The sequence below is a fragment of the Fistularia commersonii genome, chromosome 13 (assembly GCF_037954325.1).
Source record: "Fistularia commersonii isolate RoL2024-O1a breed Wild chromosome 13, RoL_Fcom_v1.0, whole genome shotgun sequence".
In the NCBI taxonomy this organism is placed as follows: Eukaryota; Metazoa; Chordata; class Actinopteri; order Syngnathiformes; family Fistulariidae; genus Fistularia; species Fistularia commersonii.
The window spans coordinates 4,852,226-4,876,260 of NC_141296.1; the positions used below are offsets into that span (position 1 = coordinate 4,852,226).

General features: G+C 36.9%; 1 protein-coding gene across 1 annotated transcript in view; it reads left to right on the top strand.

The window, feature by feature from the left end:
- LOC147227693 (neuronal acetylcholine receptor subunit alpha-7-like) overlaps positions 1–21,422 on the top strand; it is a 34,474-nt gene extending 13,052 nt beyond the window's left edge. The window contains exons 2-9 of the mRNA XM_086157719.1: positions 2,022–2,161; positions 4,586–4,630; positions 6,011–6,120; positions 14,539–14,786; positions 15,998–16,192; positions 16,825–16,911; positions 18,754–18,863; positions 19,250–21,422. Of these exons, the coding sequence (XP_086013845.1) occupies positions 2,022–2,161; positions 4,586–4,630; positions 6,011–6,120; positions 14,539–14,786; positions 15,998–16,192; positions 16,825–16,911; positions 18,754–18,863; positions 19,250–19,861 (1,547 nt within the window). The 3' untranslated portion in view covers positions 19,862–21,422. The remainder of the gene's footprint in view (positions 1–2,021; positions 2,162–4,585; positions 4,631–6,010; positions 6,121–14,538; positions 14,787–15,997; positions 16,193–16,824; positions 16,912–18,753; positions 18,864–19,249) is intronic.
- Positions 21,423–24,035: the final 2,613 nt, after the last annotated feature.

Here is a 24,035-nt window from a genome sequence, read left to right on the forward strand (position 1 = left end):
TTTTTTCAAAAATATATGAAAACAATTTTGCTCCTTGTGCTATTTATTGGTTCTTTGAAAGTGTTATTGTATTTCCCATTTTGCCAATTAGCTATTATAGAGGGATGAACAGAAGGAGAAAAAAAATGATATGGTAGAAAAGTTTTTTGACACCATTTATAACACCAATGAAAACCTACTGATAATTTCACTGGTTGATGTAAAAGTTGGTTAGATGGATGCGTGAAAAAAGATGATGAATCTTATTGATTAAATCAGGGTTTTAGTGTTCCTTTATGAACATTAGAAAGGGACCCTATTGTGCTGAATAGCTTTCTCTGGCTCTTTTGTCTCTGACCTCAGGTTTAGTCCCGCCATAACTCTCCTCATTACACTCTTAATGAGCCGATCAACATCAGGCTCAGCCAAATTCATACTCCCCTCTCTTCCACTCTTTTCTCCTTTATTCTCTCCCAACTTTTCGACAAACATCATATCTTTCAATACTATCGACGGGCTGTAAAATGTATTTTTGCTGTCATTTCACGCATGCAAAATTTCAAGAAAATTTGCATGGGATACATTGACGTGCAAGTAAATAGTAATACTTCTGCAGGTTGGTCAATAGAAAAGTAATGATAAAAAAAAAAAGATCATTATCTGAAAAAGTCTTCTCTGGTCCAGAGAAACCATAATTTATAGACATGCACCCATTTTGAGGTTCTTCTAAGGTGGGCATGTTGGTTGAAAAAATAAACAAAAAACTTGAAAGCTATTACAATGGCGTTAAAACATTTGGAAGCGCAGTGTTTAGTTGAGGAAAAACTCAAAAAAAAAAAAAAACAGGTGACAACAAAAATGACTCCTCTTTTCAGAAGAACCAATTAATGTTACATAGCAGCAATATTTGAATAGTTATTCAGTAAATGATTTAAAACTTCTTCAATGCATTATGCGACCTATTGACCAGCCAGATGCAGTATGTTTCTCAGACAATACATCAGCTGGCTTAAAACTTGATTATACAAACATTTCCATTCAGGATTGCAAATAAAGTTGAAGAAATTATATAAGCCATGTTTCATATCCTTTGCAAAAATAGAATTGAACGCACTGCAATTTTACGGTCCACAGAGGTGTCTGCAATCTAGATCAACATGATACTGTCTCAAACCTCCTGGTGCTATCCCTCCATGAAATTGAATTTCTTGTTTGTGAAAATCTAGAGTGTGTCTTTTCTTATTTTTTTTTTCCTGGTTGTAAATGTAACAGCACACCAACCAGCTACAGCACCATAACACCCTTATATCAGCATTACACCAGTCACTACACTTTAAGTGACAGAAACATACCAGTTTGAGTGCAAGTTATTACCAAATATTGATGTTTGCAGGAATAAACAGGGAGAAGATAGGCGTTGAATCCAAGAACTTGCTTGCTTCAAGGCGGTGACAGTGAGCAGCAACATGCACACAAAATAAGCTGCACAGGTTGAATCTTAAGCAGATACTTGAACCAAACCAACTATTAAGTTAATTCCGATGACTGGCAAATAGGCGGAAAAGACAGGCATGACATGCAGGCCAGTAGCAACGAGCCCGATACTCTGGGTCACTCCAATTTGGTTTCCCTGAAGACGCACAAAATTCGGGAGGGAGAAATGTCATACTTCTATGTGCAAAAATGACCCTGGAGAGTAATTGAGAATCACAAATTGACAACATCAGCTTTATATGCGCTCAGAAAAAAGAGAATGTGATTTTACCAGAGATGGAGTTTAACTAGTTGTGACAACTACTTATCTTTTGGTGTTGGTTGGTTTTGTTTGTGTCAGAAGCATATGGGATTAATCCTTAGCTCCTCTGCGCTTTTGCCGGAACAACACAATCAAACAGTATTGAAAAGATGTAATTTATACAATAAATAAAAAGCTCATCTACCATTTAAATCCTGGAGGTTAGTTCTGTATAATGTATGATGAAAAATCACGCTTTTTGTTCAAATTAATCATCCACTCCTGTGTTTCTTTCCATTCTTGTCAGGATCCCTGCAGGGGGAACACCAGAGAAGGCTGTATAAGGAACTGCTTGCTAACTACAATCGACTGGAGCGACCTGTTGTTAATGACTCGGCTGCCATCCTGGTGGAACTGGGCCTCACGCTTCTGCAGATTATAGATGTGGTAAGGGAACAAAAAAATGATAATAACCTTGTTATTTGTGTTTTTAGATAATGTTTCAAGCTATGTCTGTGTTTCATCATGATCTGAAATGTATGAAAACTCTGACTCTGAAATAAAATAGTATACACAAAATCTCCAAAATATGGTAGTTTTTGAAAGCGAATATTTCTTGCTAAAAAAAAACAAAAACAGGAACAAACCAACATTGCAAACACTTCAAAAGATATGTCAGAAAAATAACTATAAGGTGACATGACCTATTGTGTCGCATCTGCATGTATTTGTGGAGCAGTGGGAATGAAAGTGGTAAGTTCCCCTCCCAGACGCTGGCCGTTCAACAATGAAAAAAATTAAATGTTGGGAGAATTTCCTGATAATTGACATCTGTTAAAAAAAGACTCTCTGGACTGATGAACTGAGACACAGTCATCCAGTTATTATTGTGCAGGCGCAGATGAACAGACTCTGCACGGTGCCTGCCGCCTCTGGATTCAAAGAGGCAAAATTGTTTTTCAACAGCTTTAACCAAAAGCAATTGCTCATTTAACAGCCTTAATGAGGTGCGTCAAATGATGAGCTTCACATTAGAAAGATGTTTTCCTGCGGGGCCTCGGGCTGTTAAGAATAGAGAAATATTAGCATTGAGTGCCCTTGTTGAGGAGAATGAAGGACTGACACTTTTTTGTCAATTTTTCTGGCTATTCAACATGTTTCATTGCCACCCAGGCATTTAAAGACAGTATGTGGATCAATATCAGGGACTTAATCATACTGATGTTAAAATACATTTCAGTATTGTTATATTGACCAGAATGGTGTTAGGACTTTTCTACAGTAACAATACAATTGTTAATCAAATTGTATTAGACAAATTATGTATTATTCGACTTAGATGTAAGTTCCCACAAACCCAGTCCTTGTGGTTTTCTGGCATCATAAACATGAATAATGAATTTAAATAAATTTGTGCATTTTGTACATTTTGATCCCCAACCACCATATTTAATTTTTTTCTTGTCAACAAATTGCAACACCACAGTGGCATGTTCAACCCACCGAGGTTATTTGAAAACCCAGAGGAGAGATGCAGTATAGCCAGTCTTTTCTTTCAGCTGCACTTTTTCCGGATCATATGGCTCATTTGCTTTTAGAAAATACAACTGTTAAACACATGGGCAACATTTTCAAATCCTCTCAGAAAAGACTGACTCAAAAAATGCAACCCAATAATGGAAATAAAATTTAAAAACTGACATAAGGCCTTCAACTTTGAAGATATAACGTATTTTCGGGGGCTATTTTCCTTCTAATTTATTTTAATTATCCAGCTGGACATTATATAATCATTGATTAAACACAAACAGTTGTTGAAATGCAGTAGTTCCCTCAAAAAAGGCTTTTTTTTTTTTAACCAAACTCATTAAAAAAAATCTTTTGTCTGCGATAAGTGACAGCAAGGAGAGCCTAAAACTTAACTCACCACCATGTTGTGAAAGATCTTTTGTTTGTTTGATGATCGATATGAATGCTTAATTAGATTTTATCTCCAAACCTACTCAGCTGTATCATGAAGATACACAAAAGAGAAAACAAATGAAAAAACAGAAAAGAAACAAAGAAATTAGCCATATTAAATTCAGTTAATCAAATATCGGCCAGGTTTTTAATAAGAAAGGATAAACTGATCTAAGCGTCTAAAACACATTTAGATATGACTAGATAACACCAGTGACGTGCTGTCAGGAGAGGCAGGAGAGGCCGTGCCTCACTTGCCAATCTTGGAAAGAAAAAAATGTAATATGAAAAAGAAAAAAAAAAAAAAAGTCAAATAGTTATTTTTATTGATTTGCACTTTGAAGGTAATTTTCATTTAACATAAACAGTTTTAGATTGGTTTACAGATTTTTTTTTAATTAATTTTTTTTTTTTTGTTTATTTTATTCAATTTTATTTCAGTTTTTTATTCAAAATTGCTGCATTTTTTACATTTACTGCTCAAATACAGAGAAGAGACGTGCAGTGAGGCCTCTGCCTGTTGAGCCTCAATGTAAATTGTACAATGACAGCTGACTGCTGGTCTGAACTAAGACTGTACTGCTGTCTATTGCTCTGTATGTTGCTAATAAAATGTTTAAACACTTTTGCTTTCTGAACTACATTTCCAATGTACGCTGTTTTTTAGGTGTGAATTGTATGTGTGTTACTAGTTTCTTGTGCTGAGCGATTATAAAATGGCTGCGACGAGCCACTAAGTGAGGCACGCAGTTCTCCTGCCTCACCAGCCATGAACCTCACTGCATGTCACTGGATTTCACATCATGTTCTCTCCTCTGTGTGTTTAATATTATCCATCCCTTCTCAAAGGAAAAATCTATTTGTCTTTTTTCCCCTCACTTCTTCTTATCCTCACATCTTTTTTGTCAGGATGAGAAGAACCAAGTCCTGATGACCAACGCCTGGCTACAACTGGTAAGCGGAAAAATAAAGCAGGAAATGTTCTTCTCTACCTGTTCGGGGAATTAATGATCGCGCAACTATGTTTGTTGATACCAATCAGCCATTCACAAGTTAACAACCATTTCAAAGATAAAAAGATAATCTTTTTCATTTATTAGAAGATTGAAAAAGCAGGAAATGGCAGTAGCTCATTATTTTGCACATTCTTGTCTTTCACAATTACCGATGCTTGCTTCCAAAGGAATTGGTGCTAAGAACTGTGATGTACAGCTTTTGTGTTGGTATTATATTTTGCAAGGATGAAAAGTAGCTTAAGTTAAGTGCTAGACCTGCTGTCTCCGGATTAAAATGCCAAATAATCCCAAATATTGAATATGCTTTTCTTATTTCCATCTAAAATAAACAGCCTACCGCAGTTGTGTTCAGCAATGCAGAACAGCCCCCGTGCACTTCTGTCATTACCAAACTGACAAAGAAGCAAAACTTGTTCTCTCAGCCTTAAGATTTGCATCAGATTTTGTAAAACTCTTTCAGTTCCTTCCTTATTTAGCCTGATGTCGTCCACATACACATCTACGTCCACAAAGCAAACTACAAAGAGGAGGCTCTACGTGGAACATGTGTGATGGTCTAAGAATCGCAAAAGAGTGCTGCACCAGTATATATACACTAAAACACACACACACACACACACACACACACACACACACACACACACATATCCATTTTCTTCCACTTATCCTGCACTCAGGGTCGCCAGTCAATCACATGTACATACATACATATATATATATATATATATATATAAACACACGCACACAAACACGGTATTTAAGTTACGGATGAATTAAGATGCCAACATTGTAACCTTAAGTTTAAATGTGAATGTAGGTTTGCATCAAAACAATTGAGACTTTTGTCTAAAATTACAGGTTGTCAGAATCAACATACGCATGCTTTTACTTGCACACAATAATCCAATAACTGGATTGTTGTAAAATGTAAACATAACCTGATTTGGTGGGTTTATATGCAGTTAAGTAATGCTTCATAGATGAGTAGAAACCTGTTTTGAATTGCTGCCCTACAAAAAAAAAAGTGATTTAGCAGAAGTCAAGCCCTATAAGCCAGATAAAAAAAATGATGCATTACTCATTAAATTGAGTAGTGCAACTGGGAATGTCTGCACTGTCAATTTCTTTCCAGGAATGAGGTTTCATGGTGTTTTTGAAACAACTAAATCCTCGATTCTGTTTTTCTTCTTGAGACATCTTTATCATCGAAGTGGTTGTTTCTCATAGAACTTTCATTCAATCATTTAATCCAGTTCAAAAAACCTTTGCGGACTTTTAAGAGGAGGGTTTTTCACAGAAAATATTCCTTCGTCTCTAGTATTGGACTGACATCTACCTAAGCTGGAATCCGGAAAACTACCCAGGAGTCCAAAACCTTCGGTTCCCCTCGGACCAGATTTGGACCCCTGACATCCTCCTTTATAACAGGTCAGAATCGGCTGCTTCTCACCAGCTCCACACTGAGCTTCTATTTGTGAAATCACAAGCAGGTGAAATCGCTGGTGTACCCACCAGGTAGGAATGGATGTATAAAATGTCTTTTAGATCTGTTAAGCATTTAAAAACATTTTATTTGGGTTATTCTCTGTTACATACAAATGAATTGAATTCGTAGAATTACGTTAAAATCCGATAATCACATCTAATGAACAGCAAAAACTGATAATTTGAAAAGCGGGCTTTCTGTTTCCAGAAGCTTTGCTATAATGGTGGATTTCTGTTCCATGAGAAAATGTTGCTCATCGTAATATGTGGAATTCTCTGCCACCAGAGGGCTCTGGACCAAAACAAGCAGTTTGATGACCTTGCTTATGTGATTCCTTCTTAAAATGTTGCACAACCACATTGACAAAAAAAGTTTTAAGCTAGATACGGATCATAAAAGAAAATCATGTTCAAAGACATGGTCAGGATTGTAAATGGATAAAGTATGTAATTATGTTGTCATGACTAAAAGGAAGATAACTAAGTTCACATTGGTTTTGCCGTGGCGTTTTTCTTCAAAATCTAAAAATGCATAATTGGTTTTGTGGCTGGCATTTCTCATTTACAGTCTCCAGACAAAATCAGCCTCAGCCATCATGCAAAATATCACATATTACAATAAGCTCAATAAACTCTCGAAACAATAAGCTCTCTCCTCTGTCTTATTTTTCCATCCCTCTTATTTTTAATCCATCTATCCTACCCGAGCATATTTCCTTTCATTTCTTTGCACTTTCATAACTCACTGTCAGGACATAATTCTTTAAATTCAATTAACTGCTTCCCTCCATATTTTGTCCTCCTAGTCTTAATACTCTGGCATTTAAAGATCACCTACAAACCTGGTGGTGTCAGCAACTTTCTCCCTCCTTCTCAAATAATACCTGTTCTTCTAGTTCTATCATTTTACTTTTTGGCTCCATGTAATTTTGACTGGTTCACACCTGTATTAAGTCGCATAATCTTCCATACATAATGAATCCAACTCTACGAACGGCTTGGGGTTAAACGGTATCATCTTTTCTCACGGTGAGAAGCAGAAACATTTTTATTTAATAGGACCTCCTGTACCCTTTGGCATGTCCTGAAATGGGAGCGCTGATATCTTCTGTCATGGAGATGGTTGGAGAGATCAGGTGTTGCTGTGGAGGTGTTTGCCCGCAGGGGGGATTTTGTCTTTTAAATGGGGGTCACCTGGTAACAAAATGGCTTAAATCACATAGAAGTAAATGAGGAAAAAAGAAATATGGTCACTAAAGATGGAATACAATAATATAAACAATGTTTTGCAGTTTTTGAGTTTTAGTGTTGAGTTTCCATTTCACAATAAGACTTGAGAAATGAGGTCAAAAAGTACATGAATTGTGTTTGTACACTTAATGTCGAAATAACCTTGACGCTAAGCTGGCGTGCAAAAGTTGCATGTTATTTTTAAATAAATAAAAATAAACTTATGAAAATGGCTTGGAAAATAAACCAAGCATATAGACATTTTTATGAAACCTTGTCTCGGGAGTAATGATGTAGTTCATCTCAATGGGTTCTGACCTTATTATGAGAAAAGGTTCTTTACTTATCGCAACAGAGAATCAGCTATTTCATACTGTATCATGTGTACGACTACTGAGAAACCTTTTGTTTTACCACTTATTTTTGCAAATTAGAAGCCTTTCCTTCCAACATTCATAATCTTAAGCACTACATAACTCACAAGCCAAGTCTGTTTAAACATTGTTGAGATACAATTAGCAAGATAGTTCCCTTAGGCTCGGTAAAAATAAATGTCCATGAATTTAACACATTGAATAAAGAGAAAATATCTATTAGAAAGTTTTTTCTTACTTGATTGTGTAGTAATTAGGAAAATTAGAGCAGCTTATTAATATATAAACTTTCACGAACTAGAACTGAAAATGAAAAAAAGAAGAACATGGAAAGAAGAAAACAAAAATTCACAGAAACCTGCATAGCAAATGGAAAAAGATGTTTATGTTGGTGGTTTTCAGCCCAAGGCCATAGGTAATATTGTAGGCGATGACCGCTGATGTGAAACTGGAGGGAAGATTCTGCTGACTGTTGGTGCAGAAGATTTACTTTGCCTCCGGGAAGAGATGGAAATTTACAATTTTCAAGAATGATATGGAACACTGCTGAAACACACACACACACACACACACACACACACCTGAATTAAACCACTAACCACAAACGTCCTCTCCACCACATCCTCTACTGCATATGAAATATGGATGTAAACACACATCCAAATTGAGTAATACAATCCACTGGGGCAGAAAGATGCACAAATACAAATGTGTGAATGCGGCTCACATTTCACCACCACAAATACACAGTTTTGTGCTTAAAAACATGAAATGCGAAGACATTACTCCTGCCATTAAATAGTGAACCAGTGTGTAGCCAATAACTCAGCTTCTTGCTCCGTAGCAGATCAGAGTTGAAGAATGTTGTTTCTATCTATTACTTAAACCCAAGTGTAATGATCTGATCTAAGAGCCTTACAGTCAGGTAGATTTGTTTTCAATTAAAAAAAGATGTAATCTGTGGTGAGTAAATCTTCTCAAATTTTTAAGTGAATTCTCTTTTATTGCTGAATCTTCATTAATTTTTTTGAGACCGATTTATATTGAAATTGTGCTCCATTACGCTTGTCATAACTTACCTTGCATTTTAAAATGTGGGTTTGCAAAAAATGGTCTAATTCAAATTCAACTTACAACTTGGTAAGTTTTTTTTTTTCTTCTTCCCTTTTGTAAAAAAAATTAGAAAAAATAGAAAAATTAAACCCAGCTATTTTGGCTTAGAAATCCTTGAACATATCTGCAGCTTTAAGATACTCACACAATTATTAAGCATAAGAAGTTGCTTAGTTGTGTTTAAACACCTTTCAAAATGTATATTTGACTGTAGTTCTTGAAAATTTCTATTTCACAGAAAAGTTGTGATCAAAGTTAAGTGTTTTACCAGAGTCATCAGTAATTTTCACGATTGGATGAAGCCACATCAAGCATAGTGACATTTGAGTTATTAACATCCATCAGAATAATTGGCTCGTGACTGAACCCTCTACTATGGGTTTGCTCTTTCGCATTTGCTACGACATAAAATGCGGCACGTCTGGTGGAAAGCGCTACGCAGTTATACGCAGAGCCAAAAAAACTGACATTTTAAAAAAAAAATCATTGATACTAATTTGAGACAATCTTTGTGGCCAGAATCAAAAAACAAGTCGGGAGGATGATGAATTCAAAAGGGTGAAAACTATATAGAGGAAAGGTCTTTGCAAAGAAACCTACAGCTATTTTTTGTATTCTGCTGCTTCTTCATATATTACATTTGTTTTGGTGAATTTAAGTGGATGATTGTACTCACTGTCTCTTATCTAATTGTTGCGTTGATACCATGGCCATTGTATTTGGGGACATTGTAGTGTCACCATGCCCAGGGTTACTAAAGAATAGGTTATGAAGTCAATGTCTGCAACAGCAGACACTCAGGATGTCCTTGTTACTTCCTGTACTGAGATTAGATGTCCTTGTCTGATTCAAACTGTATAAGACAAAAAAAAAACAAAAAACGGAAATTTATCTATAATACCCATAATATCTATGTATTGAATCGGTTAGTTATAATAAAATGATTGTATGCTGAAAACAGTAAATTTCCTGAAGGTAACCATTTGAAGACGGCCTTTGACATGGAATACATTAATAAATGAATACAAACGCAATTAGTAAGGACCTCACCACCCTGTGACCATATGTTGAGGAATGATTGTCTAGTTTTTGATCAATACGCAACGACCTGAAACATATTTGAGTACAACTGTTTTATAGCCTTTATGGAAAGGACATGTTTTATGGAAAAATACATAATTTTGATGCAGCTAGTTTATCAGGGCGGATACGTGCGAGTAAAAAAAAGACATTTGTTGTAAGTAAGGTAAACAACCTTTCTTTGAAAATGCATTTGACAACCAGAGTATCAATTACCTGTTGGGACAAATGATGCATCCATCACATTTCACTGCACAAGAACGTACAACCTTTCCTAGATAAAAAAAAAGTCCAGTTCTCTTTCTTCCACCGCCTTTGCAACCCGCTGCAAGGAATTTTGTAACGACTGAATACTCATACTTCAGCTTTTACATAGTTTCTTTGATTACGTTCCTCTTGGTATTAGGTCTGTTTGAATTGTATTTGGATGTTTGATTGGATGAGGTCAACAAAAAAAAATGATCATGTTGCTGTATCTATAAAACAAATACCTTGAAGTAGCTTTGTAGCAATTACCAGATGGATTTCTTCCTTTTCTTTTAAATAACTAGTCAGATAAAGTTAATTGTTGTGCTTATCTTTTTTATTTATCATTGATTAAATCCAATAGTAGCCCATATACGAGCAATCTTAGCTCCAGTCCACCTGTGATAACAGCTTGTATCTGTATTATGCAGTAGCACCATAATATACTTTATAGTTTTGTATTAGTCGGAGAGGAATGATATGGCCCATGTGGGAGTAAAGAACATAACACTAGATATGAAACAGCTGATTTCTGCCTCGTCAAGAGCTAAAAGTCGGCGGTCGCTTGACGGTGGATCGATGGGGCGCATGAAGGACACCTCGACCAAAGTCAACCGTAGACAGAATCTTAATATAGGCATCAAGGACAGCGGATATAAGAATACAGACTGCAAAATGACAAACAGAAAGAATGGGTGGGGGAAAAAAGGAATAAATAGTTTGACTTTTGCAGTTAGACATTACAAAAGCAGGCTGATTGAATTATGTTTTGCTATTAATAATGTAAACAAAAAAAAAAATGGAGCATAAGCTCTCTACCCTTAATGATTTTTAATTTATTTGATTCACACATGTTATCGGCATTGATGTGTACTCATACTACATCGATTGAGATACTATGAAAAACTATCATTTTTGTCAGACAGAGTTTAATAAAAATACACAAGCTGAATTGATCTAACCTTGAAAAAATTTAAAGGCTACATTGATAGATGCCCGGGACTGCCCAGTAAATCAGTTCTAAAATTATCTTGTTAAATTTATTTGCACTTAAGAGGCAGAGCCTTCGGAACAAAACAATTCTGTTTGTCATCCATTATAGCCTTCACTTTCACGGTCCGGTTTCTATATAAAATTCACTTTAAAAGGATAAATAAATGACGACAGTTCAACCAACATAGTGAAACACCATGATTTCCAAGAAAGCTTCCTGACATCTTCTGTTTAGCCCTGCTCATGTTTTAATAACACAGAATACCTTATATCCCATGGGAGATTAGAAATGTTCTGTACTTCTTCACATCACTTTCCACACCTTTGGCTTTACCACTGAGCTTTAAGGCTGTCAGAGAGAATCTAATTTAAAAAAAAAAAAAAAAAAGCAACCTAGCTTGTAGTTTGTTGTATCTCATGGTCCTCAACTGTAACATAATGCATAAAGAACGGTTTTACGGTAACACAGTCTGAGGAGGCACTGACCTGTGCAGTGACAACATCTGGCTGCATTTTGCAAAAGATGTTACCTTTTTCCTCATGAGCTCGATCGGGAATTTCCATCTCACTCCAGTTCCAGTTCCTTGATTTTACCTTTTCTCAAGTTACAGCAAATTGGAATTATTTGGATTCTTGTCTGTGTAACCTCATCCGTTCTTATTTTGCTGCGTGTGTGTGTGTGTGTGTGCAAATTCACCGAGTTGAGTGAAAGAGACAAAATCCTGTTGACGAATGTCCCATGGCGCAGGAGCCTGTGAATGAAGCCTTTTCATAAATGGTCATGCTCCATTTCCCATGCGATGTTTACAAGAGCCCGTGCTGCACAAATGACTATTTTTTATATTCTCTCTGGTCGATCAATTACACGTACAATTCGTCATACATTCACTCATGTATTATTTAAATGATGAGACTGAAATGGCGCATTAGGGATCAATATGTTAAAGTAGTGCAGTGTATATTGGCAGGAAATTAAATGACATAATTGCGAATGAATTCTGTGGTATTTGTTGCAAGGAAGAATCCCTTAGAAGTATTCTAATGTCAGAGAAAAGTCAATTTACAGCTCCAGTGTTTAGCAAACAGTCGGTATAATGCGGGTGAAAATGCATCAAGCAGTTACCGAGATGGTGAATTAATTTTCCTTAATGTGTTAATGCTGTCTGTACAGCGACAAACACAACAACTTTGATGAATCGTAGCCTCTATTTAAAAAGCTTAATTCTGGAAATTAATTGGACAAACACTGGATAGTTGAATTACTTCAAAAAGTGTAGCCACACTATTTATTTAATACTACAGGACGGCACGTAAGCTGTGAGACACACACTGCCTCCCTGAATCACACTGGATGTGATTATCTCACATTATCTTTGCTAATAGATTCAATATTTAAGGCTCTGGCGCAGCGACACAACCTCATGTTTTTGAAGCTTGATGTTCCATTTGTGAAAATATGGATTTTATTTGTATCTGCTTAGCTTTGTTTTTGCACATTTTGCACCACTTGTCAGCTGCCAGCGCAGCTTCTATTCATTGTGAATTTTATCGCAATGTTGAAAGCTGATCCAAATACATACAAACTACAACTATTCCCAACCAAGCAGTATCTTCGGCCTCCTATTTAATGAACTGATATTTCCAATACATTCTCCAGGTATTAGTCAAACCTTAAATCATAAGGCAAATATAGTTATGATTTCTGGATGACTTTGCATTTAATTGCATAGTGTATGAAAGAAAATGTAATTTAAGCTTTTGCATATTGACCTCCATGTACCCCCCCCGCCCCCCACCTGGCACAACTGATGCGATATGTACTCTCCAGCGCATGTTGATCACAATCTGCTGCGATGTGTGTAAATAAGTGCAAGGCCAACGCTTGAATAATTTAATGGATGGACCGGTCTTGGCGGGGGCCAACTCCCACCACCTGGAACCATAACTAATCCAAAAAAAAAAAAAAAAAAAAAAGTTCTGAAACCACTGAAAATGTGAAGCATATGACAAAAGCCCTAAACCAAACAGGTCAATCCACAAATATTCTTAGTATGCAGCGTTCATTTTGTCTAAGCCCTGAATAGCGTGGCTCAGACAAACTGACATTTTTCATTGTATATCAAATATTGTTTTCCTTGTGTGTGTGCGTCAGTTTGTAACCCGATGTGATAGTTAGACCCTTCTGACGTCTCGTTGTCTGACGGTACAAACAGACAAGAGTAAACAACTGATGTAGGCCAAACAGTTAAGTTAAGCGTGAGTTACCTGGTGAGCCGAAAGCAGCCAGGTGAGCGGATGAGTCAGGAATCAGAAGACACACTGGAAAGGTTCACGTTACATAGAAGGAAGAACCGCGAGAAACGATACAAACGGAAAACCTGAGCGAGCCTGATGTGCGTGTTTTTCATCCTGAGTCCTGATTGCTGGTGATCAGGTTCAGGTGAGTGCAATCAGATGATTGAGAGCAGGCGTGTGGGGTGAGAAAGGCTGCAGCGCAAAAGAAAAAATACAGTCTTGGTTATGGAATCCGCAGGCAGAGTATGACAGAGCATCAGAAAATTAGAATATTGTGATAAAAAAACTAATATTACTTTTTCATGATATTCTAATATTTTGAGATAGGATTTTTTGAGTTTTCTTAAGATGTAAGCCATAATCAGCAATATTAACATAATAAAAGACTTGCATTATTTCAGTTGATTTGTAATGAATCCAGAATATATGACATTTTTGTTTTGGTAATTGCATTACAGAAGATAAAGAACTTTATCACAATATTCTAATTTTCTGAGACAGTCCTGTATACTGTTCTCATTTACAGGTCATGCCTTGTATGTTTAGTTATGATTGGTATGGACAAAAATGGAATAGACAAATGATATATAACAAAAACAAACAAGAGCAATAGATGCATGAAATACTATGAAGTAAAAAATAATAATTGTGAAATTGTTGTACTTAAAATGCCGTGCCCAAATATATTGCCCAACATAGGACACTAGTGATGTCTGGCTCACTACAATGCTACTAGTAATCAGCTGTTCCCCTATATGAAGACTTTATTGCCAGGGAAAAATATAATGTAATTTAAAGTGGGTAAATCAGGTTTGTGTCAACACCTAACATGTTTTTCTTGAGCTCAAGCTACACAACTTGGAGAACATATTTTGCATTGGTGCATTATACCATGACGGTTGCAAATTGCAACAAATAAAATCTCCTGTCAGGTAATAATGACAGGATTGCCTTTTCAACTTCAACATGGAGAAAATTGAAATGTTTTAAAGGTGTGCGTAATTATTAATCTTTGTCGATGTCTCTCCAGTGCAGACGAGCGCTTCGATGCCACGTTCCACACCAACGTTCTGGTGAACGCGTCCGGCTACTGCCAGTACATTCCTCCTGGCATCTTGAAGAGCACGTGCTATATTGACGTCCGTTGGTTTCCGTTCGACGTACAGAAGTGTGATTTGAAGTTTGGCTCTTGGACGCATAACGGTTGGCTGCTCGATCTTCAGATGCTAGACGTGGATATCTCAACCTACATACCAAATGGGGAATGGGATCTTGTGGGTGAGAGAGCTGCACGAAACAGTCATGGTTCCCCCAGTGAAGAAAACCCTGAGTTAGATGGTTGAAGGCCGTCCTGTTGGAAATGAGATATTCCATTGTCTTATCGTATAAGTGATACTTTGTACGAGATTAAGAAAACTGTCTTGTGAAGACGTGACTGACTTAAACATCCCTCAAGAGCAGGCCTGGGCATTTTACCCATTTTTCTTTTTTATCCGGCCCGCCAAACTATTTTATTTATTTATTTAATTTTACTATTTTATTACTGTTTTTTTATTTAACTATTTTAACTATAAGTATTTTCAATCAATATTGAATTTAGAAACTTCTTTTTTTTCCTTTTGTTTAATTTTGAATGAATGACTACGTACGAAAAAATTAATGTCGATGCATTTATAAGATCATTTATGATTTTAAAGTTGAAATAAAATTCCCCCCCAAAAATTAAACATTTCAAATTTTCATTTTGTTCAATTTACATGATACCTCATTGGCGCACACATAAAAATTAAAAAAGGAATGTGGCCCGCCAGCCAAAATAATTGCTCAAGAGATATCACAATTAAGCTCGAGATACCTCTGCAGAGCAGGGAGAGAGAAGTTTGCGGCAAATTGTCATGTTTGTAGAAAGCGCTAGAATGCCTTTGTTGGAACTGGCTGATCACTGCAACTGCCCTCTAAACAACCATTGTCACATCCTACAAATGAATGGACTAAGAGGACAGAGAGAAAGCTTAAAGTTTATTTTCCTTCGGGAAATAAACATGCTGAAGTCTCTCTGTTAATGAAAAGAACTAAGGCTGGGATTCTACGTAAACTGACATATTAATAGCGGTCAATGCATATGCATATCAATCAATAATATCAATCAATGGATTTATGAAGTCATAGAAAACCAAATCATTAATGCTGACAACTGTATGACACATTCAAGATCTGAGGCAGGAGCAATATCAGTCGACAATTTACTGGAATAATTTTGAAAAAAGAGAGGAAGGAAACAATTGTATTTGGTTTCAGTGCCAAGTAAAAGAATTGGGCCGCCGTACCAGTATCATTATAATATGGGTTGAGAAAAAAGATACCAAAACTAGTAATTCACTCATGCTCAGCAAACTGATGTCGCTGCCATTTTGCACTTTTTCTTCCAGCTATGTGGACGAATATGAAGACTAATCCCCCCCCCCCCTACATGTGTTCTTGTCCGTCAGGTGTCCCAGCCAAGCGTAATGAGCTTTACTATGAGTGTTGTAAGGAACCCTACCCTGATGTGACATTCACTGTCACTATGCGTCGCAGAACTCTGTATTATGGTCTAAATTTGCTGATCCCCTGTGTGCTGATCTCTGGCTTGGCCCTTCTGGTCTTCCTGCTACCTGCTGACTCTGGGGAAAAGATTTCTCTGGGTAAGAGCACAATGAACCTCCTATTTCTTAAACATGAAGAAAAAACCTTTTTAACATGTTTAACGTTCAATCTAAAGAGGCCGATTGAGTTATTTTGGATTTTTTGGTAATCTACAAGAACAACAAACTTTCCTTAATGGCAAAAATGCAGATTGATGAGTCTATTTGATGAGTCTTCAATTTGTTAAGCTGCTTAGGGCTGTACCTCAAAAACCCGTTTTCGAGCGGAGAAAAGCTTCAAGGCTGCTTTAAATATTACTTACCAAGACATACTGTATTTCCATGTAAGACACAAATATCATAATAGGGACAGACTTTAAAAAGTTTCACTTCCATATTTGTTGAAACGTACCCAGGCAGTGCAGCAAACTATTTCAGGATAAATTGCTGACAACTTATCACGTTTTGAAATTCTATAATCACCATGGGTTTTGATACATTGCTATCTCTGCATTGCTTCTTAGTCAGCTTTTGGGGTATTTCTGCTGAAAATCACCTTTAGACATGTTGGATGTTGTCATGGAAACATAACTACTTTTCTTACATGATGTAATACAACAATTATGACATACCCCGGTGACCCAGATTGACCCATTCTGTGTTTATCTAATGCTCTTTATTTTGTTTTTAAGGTATCACCGTGCTGCTTTCGCTAACGGTCTTCATGCTTCTGGTCGCAGAGATTATGCCAGCGACGTCCGACTCTGTTCCTCTCATTGGTGGGTTATATTTATGTGTGTTGGGTCTAAATGGGTCACATTGAGGAGTGTAAAAATGTACAATCAGCAAAAGCTCAAACTGAATCTAACAATGAACGTTCTTCTAACTTGTGTGAACACACATCTGAACAGAATTTGATTAATTATTACAGTTATGCCTGTTCTCCCTGGAAGTGTCCACTATACAAGGCTGCACATTAAACTGAAATTACGTTACATTACAGTCATTTGTCAGATGCTTTTATCCAAAGCGACGTAAAAGAAGTGCAAATCAGTCACCGAAAAGTACCAGTAGTCGGTCAGAAGCCAGCCAAATAGCCATCTCCGAACCATATACATTCATTTCATTGTTATTTTTATTTTTATTTTTTTTGAGGGGGGGTTGGAGGCTAGATGCGATTAGTAGGGTAGTGCTTGGTGAAGAGGTATGTTTTCAGCTCACTGCAAAAGATGAGAAGCGACTCCTCTGTTCTGACGTTTTTCGGGAGAACCAACTATTGGCCAACTATTGTGGTTCCTGTATCAACTCTGTCAGTCAGCACACAGACATGAGTGACAAGTACACTGCAATAAATACACTGCTCCCATCAAAAACCTCGAATTACCTGACATATAGATAAAGTCATATAATTTTTTTTTTTTTTTCTCAAGAAATAGGATGTCAATTCATTCACAGCACCCCAGAAATTTCTTTATTCAGCATTAATTAGCCTTATCAGAAGGCCCAGAAATCTTAAAACCACTCGGCTATCCAGCTCAGCCAGTAGATATTTGCTCAATGCGTTTCTCTTTGTGTGACACTGCGAGAGATCTGGCAGCACTTTCTTGGCCATTACAAAATCTGTTTATAGAGATCATATGCTCAAAAATATCTGATTTTCAGTTGGAAAAAAAAGGAAAGAAAGGGAATTAAATAATCAGAGATGAACAGAAGAGGGCTTGTAACTTCTTGGGCTAAAGCTTTCATGGTTTGGATAATAAGATAATCCTGTAAGGGGCTTCATAACTTTTTAAAATCTAAATAAATTGCACTACATAGTTTAATAAACAGCTCCTGTATGTTGTGTTAGTAAATTTATGTTGTCTGGACATACTGAACAAAGTTATGTCATATGATTTAGATTGAGGTGTACTGTTATACTTCAAAAAGTCATCTCAAATAATTACATTGGGGTTTGTTACGCAGATCTCGAGATTTTAGTGTGGACACACTTCACGATATTTCCGATTGATTTTGGCTTCAAAAGAAACAAAAATGAAGCAATAAGTCAGGGAGTCAACAATGTTTTTTTGGATCTTGTAAACACTTCATTCTATGACTTCTGTGTTTTGACTCATTTTTCCCCTTAACCTTGTTTTACCATTTCTGCCCCATGCTTTCTAAAACCCCACCACTAGCATGTCTTATTTATCTTTTGTACTGTATCCGATTGAGTGTAAAGCGTGTTTGTGTGTGTGTGTGTGTGTGTGTGTGTGATGTGTGTTAATGCAGCACCAGTTTCACTTTAGTGCGCTTCTTTCTCACAGTTATCCCCCTCTCCTCTGCCTTCTATATTTTTTGGCTTTCTCATCCCTCTCCTGTTTTTGTCACACTTGTTATGCATTTATCTCAGGTTCAACTGTGCATCACTTCCCTTTGGCCAAAAAAGTTATTGTACAAATTTATCAGTTTTCCCTTGAAAGCATGAAATCAACCCATTTTCTCAATTAATGCTAGCATAATTTTACCATTAGATTATACTACCAAAGTGTGAGTGTGATGGGACTGAAAGGGAAAACCCTGAACATATAAAAATAAAGCAACAGCAACCAAATAGAGTAAATTTTCTGTTCACTCGACAGCCCAGTACTTTGCCAGCACCATGATGATTGTGGGAATGTCCGTGGTGGTGACCGTTATTGTTCTGCAGTTTCACCATCATGACCCTCGTGGAGGCAAAATGCCCAAGTGGGTAAGTAACTGCAACTGATTCTATGAAATTATCCAAATTATTCACAAATAAGCTTTTTTGCCCATCTCTGTGTTTGCCTAATTCTGTCAAGTTTTGTTGAAGCAGGTGGTGCCAATTCTAACATGAGCAAAAATTATATATATTTTATTTAAACATGAGTCAGATTAAAAAAATGTACATTTCAACACTGGCCTTTGCTGGCTTGAAATAGATGATTTGACTAAAATATACCGTACACTTGTCACAGGCAATGCGGATGATGCCCCATTAAATTACATGTAAACAAGACTAGGGCAATGGACGCAAAAACAAGGAAGATTTGCTAGCTGTTTTTTTGAATGTGCAGCTAGCGGTCCAATTCAAATAAGAAAAGTTTCTCTTCTCAGGTTCGAGTGGTTTTGTTGAACTGGTGTGCTTGGTTTCTACGTATGAAACAACCCGGCGACGAGCGCAGACGTCCGGGCTACAAGTATCGCCCCACTTCTCAACAACACTCCAGCACCAGTTCCATAGAGATGGGCACTGTTCCAAGCCTCAACGTGCCACTCTCCCATACGTCCTGTCCAACGGGCACCTCAAACGGCTCCATGAGCCTCTATTTCAACTACCATCCCATGGAGAGTCAGCACTTCCCGCCCTCCAGTGATTCGGGGGTAGCATTGGGAGGCCGCGCCCATGGTTCCCCCAGCGAAGAGGCTGAGCCTCCAGGAGGAGTCGGAAGTAGCGCCGGAGGCCTGGGAATAGGAGTTGGACCTGGTATGGGGGTTAGTGTCCCTCCACCAGAAATCCAGCGTATTTTGGAGGAGGTGTTCTATATCGCCCAGCGGTTCAGAGACCAGGATGAGGCAGAGGCCATTTGCAGCGAGTGGAAGTTTGCGGCTGCGGTGGTGGACCGGCTCTGCCTGGTGGCCTTCTCGCTCTTCTCCATAATTTGCACATTCACGATCCTCATGTCAGCACCCAACTTCATAGAAGCCGTTTCCAAGGACTTCACATAGCCAGATTCGGAAGAAAGGAAGATAAATATTGGCTAGGATGAAGGGAAGCGCAGGATGGAAGGAAACCGAAGTAGAGTGATTCCAAGATGATTTGCAGGGTTGCATAATTTCATCCGATGTAATTATCAAAGGAGGAGTATGTACGTATGTATGTGTGTGTCTTTTCTTTCATTTTTGAATCATATTTTTATTCATTCAACTTCAAATTTGGCATCAAGTGAAGCAAATCGCGTGTCCAGTTTTGAGATAATTTGTTTATCCCCCCCGTGCTCTGAATGTTTGGAGAACCTCAGGCACAGCAGGAGAAAGATCTCAAGCATGACCGATACTCTGCAAAAAATGACTAGTAATTGTCAGCAGTCAAAGAGCATCCATTACTAATCATATATTATAACTGCAATAATAACATTAAGTTAAGTGACACGTTTTTCGCAACATCTATCTCCATTCTCAACAGAAAAGAGGTCAAAAGTGATGTATTCATATTCTTAATTACACTCTGCGACAATAATAATTCCTAACTAATCAGGATGTTACTTTCACCGAAAGCAGTGTTGACAAAAATAGCTCTGGTGAGAACAAGTCAATCAAGAAAGGTTGTTTTAAAATAAAACAATGAACATTAGAACATTGGAAAAATAAAATTCACAAGCAATAATATAAAAACATAGCAAGCCCAGACACACACACAGACAAATACACCACATGGTGGTTGGAGCAAATCAATCATTTAATACTAATATAAATATATAATACTGAATCTTTACCATCTGATTAATTAAGAGACATCACAAACATTTCTGATTACATATTATCTCTGGAGGCTAGTTTCTGAAAAAGATATTTAACTCTGAACTTTATGTTCTTTCATTTCTCTCCAGTCATCCATGAATCCAGAACTACCGTGCATAACTTCATTGCTTTTTACGGCAGCAGAGCTATTTTCTGTATTTATCACATCTGAGGCGGGAGGCAAATAACAGATCGCCTTTCACTTTTGTTTTCCACCTGTTTTAATTGTAAACAATCAAAACAAGATTGAAATGGAAAGGGTTTTGAGTAGCATCATTTGTTTGTTTTTTCCTCCGAAAAGACTGTAAAAGATATATATTTACATTTACTGTATATGTCAGTGTTTGACTAGTTTGTGAAAATGTATCCTTTTAATCATTTGGTATCATGGCATACAAACTACTTCAAGTTTTACTGTTTCTGCATAGGAAAGTGTTATTAATCTGCCGTGCAAAAAAAAAATACCCCTATTCTTGTACCTGTGGAGATGAACAAGAATTTGTTGTTGTAATTCCAAGAATAAGAATACAAAATAAACGTTCAGTCTGATTTTTGACAATTTTTAGAGACTTAAAATTAGAGAAAAGCTTTGTAACGTCAACAGTTAGCGAGAGCAGGGTGACTTATTTATTTTACAAAGTTGTCATTGTGTTTGGTTCTCATGTGCTCCTCCCAGGGAATCTGTTAACTACAGTCATAGATGTCTCATTTGTCTCTGTCCTGAAGTGTGTTTTTTCACTACGTTATGCTAATAAAATTATATATTTTCTCTCTGTTTGACATTCCCTGTTTCAATCTGTGGGTGTCAATGAATGAATCATCAGAGCAAACATTCCAACATTTCGTATCACGGAATTTACATCATTTTCCAATGAAGCCAAACTCCTTGGTAGTATAGAATGAACAAATACAAGTTAAGACAGTATTAATGTTGCACAGCTGCTTGATTGTAAAAAAAAAATTGTGGAAACCTTTAACTGATGAGGTTTTTGAGGATTAATATAATGGCACACGGAGGACATTAACAAGATCAGCATAAGTACAAGGTAAGCATTATAGGACCACTGATACATGGCAGAATCTCCTCAGGATAAGGAAAATGCAATAACCCTTTTTTCCATGAAATATTGGGGTTTATCTTCAGTTTAAGGTTTGCTTTCTTTAAATGGAACTGAACTTGTCCTTAATTCAAAACAACAGAGAGAGAGGAGACAGGGACCAGAAATGATGGAAGAAAAGATCGTTACCAATGTCAGTTTTTGTTTTTTTTTGCCAATTTATGCACATATCAATTTGAATTGTTTGAACTTTATTGGAAGGAATCCAAAAAAAAACAGCTGTGTCTGATCATTGGGTTTAAATTCGAGTGCAGATGCAGCATCAAAAACCTTACGCCTGATTTGAGACAAATGGAAAATGGTCTAAACTGACCACTTGTGAAAGAAACAGTTAGTACCCGTATTTGAAATTTTAGACAGATGTTATTTCTCTCTGCCTACCTCAAAAAGTTAAGGATAATGGCGTGTGACTGCACGACATTTTGCAAATTTAAAAAAAGACAGTCAAGACAGAAAATTCATGTCTGTCCAAATTCCAACATCTAAGCTAGTATATGTTTGGATATGAAATAATTACTGAGCAGCTGTATTATATTCAGGAGTGGCTCATGAACCCAATTGCACCAATAAACAGGGATTGGAAATGGAAAAAAGAGGCTATGCAAAACCTGTGAATTTCAGAGCCGTGTGTGTGTGTGTGTGTGATTTTTGCCACACATTGAAAAAGACCTGACCCAGTTTCTGCTATTTCAAAAGCAAAAAAGGTTTCATTTTTCACAGAGAATATACTCACATAGTGTGTCAAGTGAGTAGCATAAATTCAGTGGAGAATAAAGAATCAAACTGAATGTGAGGTACAATATTCTCCTCCAAGGGAAATTCCTTTTCAGTGAAACTCAATAAACGTATAAATAAAAGACACAAGACACAACAGCTGCAAATAAAACAATCATAACAATATAACAACATAATCCACTAAAGATTTCTGGCAGAATGTAAATAGGGCAGTGATGAGACCCAACAGATGGAGCTATAAAAGCAACACACCAATCTAGTAACCTCTGATCAAAACAAATAAGGAACAGAAACAAAAGAAAAACAAAAAGCGATGAAATTAAGGCTTTGGTTGACAGTTGATCACTAAAAATATTATAATTATTTTAAATAATTTTCAAGAAGCTCCACTGTTTGAAGGCCATAAGTCAATACCTGTAAAAAGGGTCCTGTGAAGAAATGGATGGGAATTTATGGTTGCATGAGTGCAGCCAATGAATGTGCATGTAATTAGCTAAAATTATATTATATTATCTAGCATAAATCATCCATAGATTTAAGGATTCAAATTTTTGTGTTGTCCTTGTCCAATAAAGAAGAAACAATGATTTAATGTCATCACTGATCATACCCACTACAAGATATTTCCTAATCCAATCCTGATTGTCATTTGTTAAGGGGCTGGGTAAAATACTTTTTACTGTTAATCTGTTGCTTTGCCAAATCAGCATGTGATGACAAAAGATCAAGCTTTTTATTTATTGATTTATTTATTTCTTAATGAGAAGAAAGGCTTGGCCACCCTGTACTATTAGTAAATCCAAAACATGTTCCTCATCAACTTGCAATATAAGGCAACCCAAAGGTATTTTAACTGAGTGAGAGAGCAGTTCCACCCTCTCACCATTTAATAAACTTTGCTGACACTGGCTTGTGTTTCCTGTCGTCCCCGTGGGTGATTTATGTCGTGTCACTTTCAAACTCTACAGGATATCCACGGAGGAGGAGGGGGTTGGACCTGATTATGTATTGGAGTTAAAATAGCATCATTTAACTTTATGCTGTGCTGGTTGGATACAAATGATGGTGAAGTACATGCAGCTGATTAATTACTTTCTCAAAATATTCAATTATTAATGACAGCAGAGGTGTGAGTGGCAATTCAGGTTACAGGGTTTCTGAGTCTTTGGCATTGGTGTGATTGCAGACATCTTATGTCTTCTGCAACTTATTGATTATTATTATTTACTATGAAAAATTTTATTGATTAATTTATCCTTTATTAATCCCTTGTGGGGAAATTCGTTATCTCTGCAATTAGCCCATCATGGATAAACCATGAGCAGTAGGCTGCAGTTTGGGGTTCAGTGTCTTGCTCAACAACACTTCGACACGCTGGGAGAAGCCGTTAATCGAACCAGGAATGTTCGGTTCCAAAGATGATTGCTCTACCTCCTGCGCCACGCCGCCCCCCAATTACTATAACTATTATTAATAATAGTGGTAGTAGTAGTAGTCCTGGAAGTATAGAAGTGAGAGCAGGGGTAATA